General features: G+C 33.2%; 1 protein-coding gene across 1 annotated transcript; it reads left to right on the top strand.

Moving 5' to 3' along the window:
• The first annotated feature begins 1,660 nt into the window (after positions 1–1,660).
• On the top strand, positions 1,661–2,233 carry LOC111381789 (S-protein homolog 29-like). The gene is made up of 2 exons (XM_023005616.1): positions 1,661–1,728; positions 1,873–2,233. Exons 1-2 carry the CDS (start codon positions 1,661–1,663, stop codon positions 2,231–2,233), a joined length of 429 nt encoding a protein of 142 aa, XP_022861384.1.
• The last annotated feature ends 6,066 nt before the right edge of the window (positions 2,234–8,299 follow it).

Raw genomic sequence — 8,299 nt, forward strand, 5'->3', positions numbered from 1 at the left:
AATGAGATGCACATTAATTAGGCATTCATAAAATGAACCTAGATCGAATCTCATCATAATATTCTAAGTTGAGATTTTTCTTGCAATTTTGTTATAGCGATTTCAACTATAATTTAATTGTTAGAGCACAGATGATTATCTATACTTCAAGGTTGAAGATATCATAAAAATCTTGAACACTCATTTAATTTAATTTAATTTTTTTTCATTTTTGAATTCAGATTGAAAGTATAAGCAACATATAATAAATCACAATAATCATTCGAAAATTGCAAAATAAAGTTGACTGCAATTCACATTGTGCCAAATATGCAAGGAATTTCATAATTATTTCGCACTTGAAAACCTTCCGATTTGAAAGATAAATTTGATAGGTTTTCATCCCTTTGCATTTTTTTTATTCGAGTTGTTGACATTCTATCATTCTAAATCCCCATTTTATTTCATAATTTAGCTTAAGTTCTTTATGTGCCTATGAGAACATTTAACTGATAATACAGATTGACTAGTTTTCTTGTCCTCCAAACGTAATTGTCATGATTACCTAAAAATACAATGTTATATGGAATATGTCGAGTATATTAATGTATTAATATATGGAAAATGTTCAAGGTACACCGAGGTGTCCAACATGGTGTCCAAAATGGACACCCGGCACCTTGGTATTGGCCAAGGTGCTGGTGGGCCCCGACGTGGCAGGCCGAGGTGACGTGTGTCCATTTTGAACACCATGATGGATGTCACAATGTACCCCAAGCATAACCCTCAATATATTCTATGCCATGTTTTGCTTATTATTTCCATTATTCTTCAAAATTGTACTGCACTAAGATTTTTTAAGATTTTTTTGTCACATGATGTGTAAACAAAGTAAATAACAAAAACCGAGTTAATTTATTTATTTTATTGTAATTTGTATTTGTTTATTAGTCGATGGAAACAAAGCAATGAAGAAGAGAGATCGACTATAAAATTGGTTGATTTACAACATAATTACCGAGAATCAAATGAATATAGGAGAAATATTTTGAGAAGAGTCGAAGCTATTTTATATAAAAATGCACCACGCTCACAGATAAGGAATGGTATGACCCATTAACGTAACTAAGGTAAACATGAATTAAAATGGCATAGAATAAGAATTAAGGATCAACATGAACTGAAAAATTGAATGAAAGGAGGAAATCAGCATAATTTTTGCACCATGAAATAAGTAACTGAAGAATTGACGGCGGGAAAGACCGGATTTTGACACCAAGTAATCAGCAATTCCGTAGGTGTCTCATAATTTCTAATTTTGCGGATTCGTTTCCAACTGCAATAATATTCTTCTAATTCTGCATTGAAGTTTGTCCACGAAGGATGTGCTTAAAGGATTGCTATTATAAATGAGAAAGACTTGGCGTACAAAAGTTTATTCACAGGGATTTTTTCAAAACACACATAATGGGGGTGGGTGGATTTTTTTGGGTAATATTTTAATCACATGGGATCCACCCCCATATGAATATTCTGGTTCCATCCTGTAATGCATTATTTTGTGGGCCTCCATACGAGTATTCTAATTCCATCCTGTAATCCATTATTCTGTAGACCCCCATATCATTATTTTGATTCCATCTTGTAATGCATTATTCTACAATTCTGGTTTCATCCTGTAATGCATTATTCTGTGGACCCCTTTATGAGTATTCTGGTTCCATCCCATGATGCATTACTCTCTGTAATGTAGGTGGACTCGATGTGATTAAAATATTACCAAAATCACAGAATAATGCATTATAAATAACCTTCTAAAATCATTTTACAGTAGGCTAAAAATTGTAACAAGATGAAAAGTCTCTTTTTATTTCTTATTCTATATGCCTGCAGCCTTCCTGACACAGTAACTTCCTTTTGTTGGACTGCTAAATATGATGTGCATGTCATTAATCAATTGCCACCGGGATCTAAACTGACGTTGCATTGTGCATCTAAAGATAATGATCTTGGGCATCATACTCTTGCTAATAACCAAGAATTTCAGTGGCATTTTTGTGATCATTGGCTTGGACATACATTGTTTTTCTGCACTTTTGGTTGGGGTTCAAAGAAGCAAAGTTTTGATGTTTTTACTTCAAAATTTGGAAATGACTTGTGTTTCGGTGGTGTTTGCTTTTGGCTGGCTAGGAGTGATGGCTTCTATTTTCATGGTTTTAAAAGAAGTACTTCCAAGTTATATGAGTGGAAATAAAAATGATTAATATGTAATTTATTTTTTGCACTCCATATATATTTACAATTGAATAAAATTAATCTATCCATTTGCTGTGTCCATTTCAAGTTGAGAAAGAGATTTGATTTTCAAATTAACAATTAGAGCATGTATACATATACAGAGTTTGTATTATCTTCTCTAGTTCATATCGCTTTCTATATTAAACAAAACGAATCAATTGTCTAGACTCCACAGAGAATTTTTCCAGTCCATGGATGAAATTTTTGGCTTATAAATGAAAACCAACAATAACCAATGTCAATGTTTCTCCTCATAGTAAGCGAAAAGTCATTGGTAGAATGGTAGTCGACTCAGGGCCTTTCTTGTGGAAACCATTCAGGCAATGTTGCTTCAGTGTCGAGGTAAGCACGAATACTTTCGCACACTAATGTTATAGCTGTTAAAATCTTTTTATTGGCTTGCTTTACTGGGTAGAAGTGGGGGGTCATCTTCTTTCTTCAAAGGGTAGAAGTTTGGTTTACTATTTGACTTTGACTGAAATTTTCTTTATTTCTTTAACAGGTTGACAAGCTGGGATATATAATTATTTCACCACTCGTAATTTTAAAGAATACTATCTAGAAAGTCCGATCTAGATACAAGTTTCTGGTTCCCATTTGTCTTCTTTAAATTGCACTGAATCAAATTTTCTTATAATCCTTTTCTCTATTTGAAATGCTCATCATTCATGTCTGGTTCAAACAAGAGGATTATTTTATTGAATTGTAATGTTGTATGAGCTTGTCAAGTGTTATTCTAGTACAGTGGCCAAACATTAATTTCTACATCCTTGTACGCTTCTCGAGATGGCTCACTTGAAGTTAAGCATTTGAAGTTATTATGTGCTTTTGGGAAACTTGGAAAGCAGTTTTTGCACGTAGGAACACCTATCATTGTATCAAAACGATGGGCATTCTTTTAATAATTTGTGACCAAACATTATTTTACATATTTATGTGCTTGCTACGTGGGTAACTATAGTGTGAATGCATTAAGTGTTATCGCGAAACCTGTGCTGCAACATGCACACACATTAAAAACAAGTCACCAAGGAAAAGAAAAAAAAAGAAAAAAGAGGTATAAATCTATTTTATAGGTATGCTAACATTAAAGCTCGTGTGGTTAGAAATACAATTCTATTAATTAAGCTATTTGTACACTTCTCTTGACCCATTGATGACGAGAAAAGTGTTATAATAGTTGGCATAAATGTGTGAAATATGAAATGTGGTGTAAGATTGTGCCAAGTGTAAATTTGATAAGTTAAAAGTAAATGATATAAATATGGCAAGATTGAAATTCTAATAGAATTAATATTCGAACCCTGCTCCCCGTCCCGAGTTGGGGACAGGGTCGAGTATAGGGGCTTCATGTGGCGTCCCTGTCTTCCTCCCTGTCCCCAACCCGGGACAGGGAGAATTATTCTTAATATTTTATTATAATGAGAATATAAGAATTTCATATCTACGAGATTAGGCATGATCGTTTTTAAAACTAAGAAGCAAGGTTTATTATTTCAAAAATCAAATTTTATTTATCAAATAGTTAATTAAATATATTAAGGTCACAATATTATATAATTTATGGTCAAAATTATATATTAATTACAATTACAGACAAAACAGAAACAAATTCAAAATTTTATAGGTCACAACTTATTTTTTGATAACAAATTTATCAAATCAATAGATCACATATTATTCATTGGTTGCAAATCACAATTTTTATAAGTCACAACTTTTTTTATGGTCACAAAATATTAAATTAATTGATAACAGATTATTTTTAGCTCACAAATTATAGAATATTGGTCACAACTTAACAAATTTTTAGGTCACACATTATCTATTGGTGATCACAATTAACCAAATTATTTGTGATCACCACATCTTCCAACACCACCATCTCCAGATCAAAAATATGATGATCGCCATCATAGCCAACACCATTGATGCCGCCACTGCCGTCGTCGCCCTCGCCCTCGCCCTCGCCCTTGCCACTACAACCAGTACCACCACTTACTACCAATACCACTGTCACCAAATCCAAAATATGATAATCACTACCACAACCAGCACCACATTCTCTACTGTCACCACAACCAACAAAACCCATATCAAAATCAATCCACAAACACTACAAAATCAAATCCAAAATTACTGTACAACCATAGCAAATCAGATCTAAAATATGATGGCCACTATGCTTCGATCTAAAAGTTACCAAAAAGTCACTGCACATTATGGGGATGATCGTTGTACTCGGATCCCAAACCCACAGCTAAAATCCCTGCACATCATGGCGATTAACGCTACACTTGGATCCCAAACCCTTTGTAATGACCCCAATTGGTACCAGGATTCAACTTAAATCTTACTTAAGGAAGTGGCTATGAGTTTGAATCCTGAGGACCGCGACAGAAAGCTGTGAGGGGTAAGTGGGCGCAAGACCCACCTAAAGCGGACAGTACGTAAGCTAATGACTTGGGTACAGAGACTCAGGTCGTTACAAAAAAATGCGCGCTTTGGGTGGGCCTTGCGCCCACTTACCGCTCATGACTTTTTGTTGCGTCTCTCGGGATTCGAACTTATAACATTTCTCTTAAATAAGACTTAAGTTGAATCTCAGTACCTAAGTCGTTAGCTTACGTACTGTCTACTTTGGGTGGGTCTTGCGCCCACTTACCCCTCACGACTTTCTGTAGTTGTCCAATTGGTATCAGGATTCAACTTAAATCTTACTTAAGGGAAATGTTATGAGTTCGAATCCTAGGGAAAGTGACAGAAAGTTGTGAGGGATAAGTGGGTGAAAGGCCTACCCAAAGCAAACAATATGTAAACTAACGGCTTGGGTACAGAGACTTGGGTCGTTACGCCCATTGCTAAAATCATTACACATCACGGTGATCACTGGGAGCAGAGACGACAGCGTCGTCGCCACTTCATGATCACCGATGCGCTCAGATCCAAAACAGAACCCAAAATCACTTGATACAATGACGATAACTGCTACCTCGTTACTGCAATGGTGTCAAGCGACATCTTCACTCAACGTGCAGCGACGATGATTGAGATGATAGAAGTGGCTTCCATCATCACCTGTGAAGGGAAAGAGAATAGGGAAGGTAAAGAGAGAATGGAGATGATAGGGTTTGAGTGAAATTAGGTGTTGGAGGTAGGGAATGGGTATATTAATTTAATTTTATAATATTATTCTTTAATTTTAAAAAATTGAATTATGATCTAATATTCGTATTAACAAGTCTTAAGCTTAATTTTTGAAATTGAAACTTAAAAAATCTGCTTCAATATAATTTTCAATATTATTCTTAGTCCTATGTGTGAAATATGAAAAGTGTATCAAGTGTAAATTTGATAAGTCAAAAGTAAATCGGGATATACATATAACAAGATTGAAATTCTAATAAAATTGAAATTATATTATAACGAGAACACAATCCCCAATCCTATTTGTGAAAAATGAAAGGTGGTTTCAGATTCTGCCAAGTATAAATTGTAATAGTCAAAAGTAAATTAGGATATACATATATCAACATTGAAATTCTAATAGAATTGAAATTCTATTAGAATTGAAATTCTATTATAACGAGAATATACTCCCTAGTCCTATGTCTGAAATATGAAATGTGGTGTCAAATTTCGCCAATTGTAAATTTGATTAGTCAAAAGTGAATTAGGATATACATATAGCAAGATTGAAATTCTAATAGAATTGAAATTCTTTTATGATGAGAATATAATTCTTAGTCCTATAGGTATATGTTGTCGATTTTATCTTACAAGTGGATGGATCGTAACAAGTAGTAAAGTGGACATTTTGAATCTGGATTATCGTTCCCACGATAACTATACTTTAGTACTCAATTTATTATTCCTAACTTCTATTTGATAAAAATAAACAAAAAAACAATTAAATGTGATTTTTAAATATTACAACTAAAAGTTTCATGAATGCAACAGAAAATGAGTGAGAATTTAATTAATAAATGGAGATTAGGACGGAACAAATTCACCTATTGATCACCTTCATTTCTAATGTCGAGATTCATAAAATGAAAGTAGTGTTCGATCGAATTTTTCTATTGTATTCAACTTATCCCTCTCGAGTTCTCATTGAGTCTATTTAATTAGTTCAATTCCATACCTCTATACAAATTAAATTTAATTAAACAAAATAATAGTTCTAAGAATTTCTATAGGACCGCATCAATTAATATATGTATCTCTACACATTATATTAATTTACCGAATTTTAGTATGTAGTCTAAACAAGAATCTGCATCTCTACATAATTATTGTTCACGAAATCATTGAATAATTGGCCAGAAAATTCAAAGTATTAAAAACATAATTAAAATCCACACATAAAATATAAAATAACAATAATTTCAAATAAAAGAAATAAAAGTATCAAATCAGTTACATTGTTCGCCCTAAAATTTAATTTAGCTACGTATATTAATGAGGAAAAAACAAGAATTTATGGAAGACATCACCAAATTAATTGACGGAACGTGAATAATTTGTAAAATTGAATCTGCTGTGTGTTTTTCTCCAATTAATTCTTTCAAAACTGCCTCATATTTCTCTCTCCAAAGGACCCGTCTATGTCAATCACCTCTTTTTGCAGAAAGTGTTGGTTGCCTCAATTTTCTTCTCTCTCTGTCAAAGGACTTCTCTCTCCAAAAACTCCCTTCTTCTCTACGTTGGTATGTATATCTCTCTCCAAAAATAATTAAGTAGCCACCAAATTTGGCCAAAGAAAAATGGATTCTTTCTTGCTTCGATTTTCGTGCGTGTATGCCTCAATTTTTTATGAGATATATCAATTGGCTACTCCCTAATTCTCTCCCACGTTTCTGTGCATGATATATATATATATATATAAACCTAGAGCCACTTTTGTTGACTAAAAAAAAAAAGACTCTAAAAAGGACTCCAATTCCTCTGCCAACCCATGTCTACAGCCACTTTCATAAAAACTCTAATTCATGCATACATGTAAGGGTCAAATCAACCACCAATTGATACCATTAATAGTTAAATTATTCTTCAAGTCCTCCATCTTCCAAAATAATGCAATTCAATCCTTGAATTTTTTTTATTCTTGCAACACATGTCTTCTTTGATTCAATTCAAGTCCTTCACCTTCCAAAATATTCAATTTAACCTCCAAACATTTCAATCTTCGATTCATGGTCCGGTCATCTATTGAATTGTTACAACTTGGTCCCCAACTTTTGGATTTCGCTCTTTTTTCACTTCATTCCTTCAATTTCTTTTCCTTCATAAATTTTCACCTATTAAACATAAAAGACAAAAAATTAGAATATAATTTGTCAAAAGAACCATCAAATATCGCTATTTCAGGTACCGAATAAGTGTATAAAATACACTTATCAAATACCCCCAAACTTAAACATTTTGTTTGTTCTCAAACAAAACTATAAACTAAATAGTAATAGATACATAATCATGCAAAAATATTTGGTTGGACAATCTAGCTTCTCACCTCAGGATTCAAGATTTAAGGTTTACTCTGTAAACATGCTTCAAAGTCACAGTACCAAACTGATATCCACTCTTCCAATACAAAAATTGACGTGTGTGTGTGAAGAATCAAGTAATCAACCATGACTGCACAAGTTGTTTCAATTCCCGACCCTTAATGGTCATCTATGTCCTTTCATCACTCATAAGATTCACACACCCCAAACTTATTATTTTTCACTCTTTCCCAATGTGTAATCAAAGATTGAATATTTCATTACTATCCTCACCCTCTTGAGAGTTTAGGCGGACGTTAATACTTGCAAGTCAACACTTTAGTGAACAAGGATTCTCCAATTATTTGATTGCTTCGACCTCCAAGATTCAACCAACTAATTATCTTGCATTAAAAGTCAAATTTCCTCAAATAAGTGTTAAGGCTTAATCAAGGTATTTAGTACTTTTGTTCTTTTCATGCACTTGCTTTTTCTGTTTTTCACAATTATTATTTTTTATATTCTCTCTATTAAGC

The sequence above is a fragment of the Olea europaea genome, unplaced genomic scaffold (genome assembly GCF_002742605.1).
Source record: "Olea europaea var. sylvestris unplaced genomic scaffold, O_europaea_v1 scaffold2375, whole genome shotgun sequence".
In the NCBI taxonomy this organism is placed as follows: Eukaryota; Viridiplantae; Streptophyta; class Magnoliopsida; order Lamiales; family Oleaceae; genus Olea; species Olea europaea.

What these genes read in the sequence shown, in the direction of transcription:
- LOC111381789 (XM_023005616.1), top strand. Translation starts at nt 1,661, where the DNA reads ATGCATTATTCTGTGGACCCCTTTATGAGTATTCTGGTTCCATCCCAT. An exon ending in GATGCATTACTCTCTGTAAT is followed by an intron (nt 1,729 to 1,872) that starts GTAGGTGGACTC and finishes ATATGCCTGCAG; the next exon opens with CCTTCCTGACACAGTAACTT.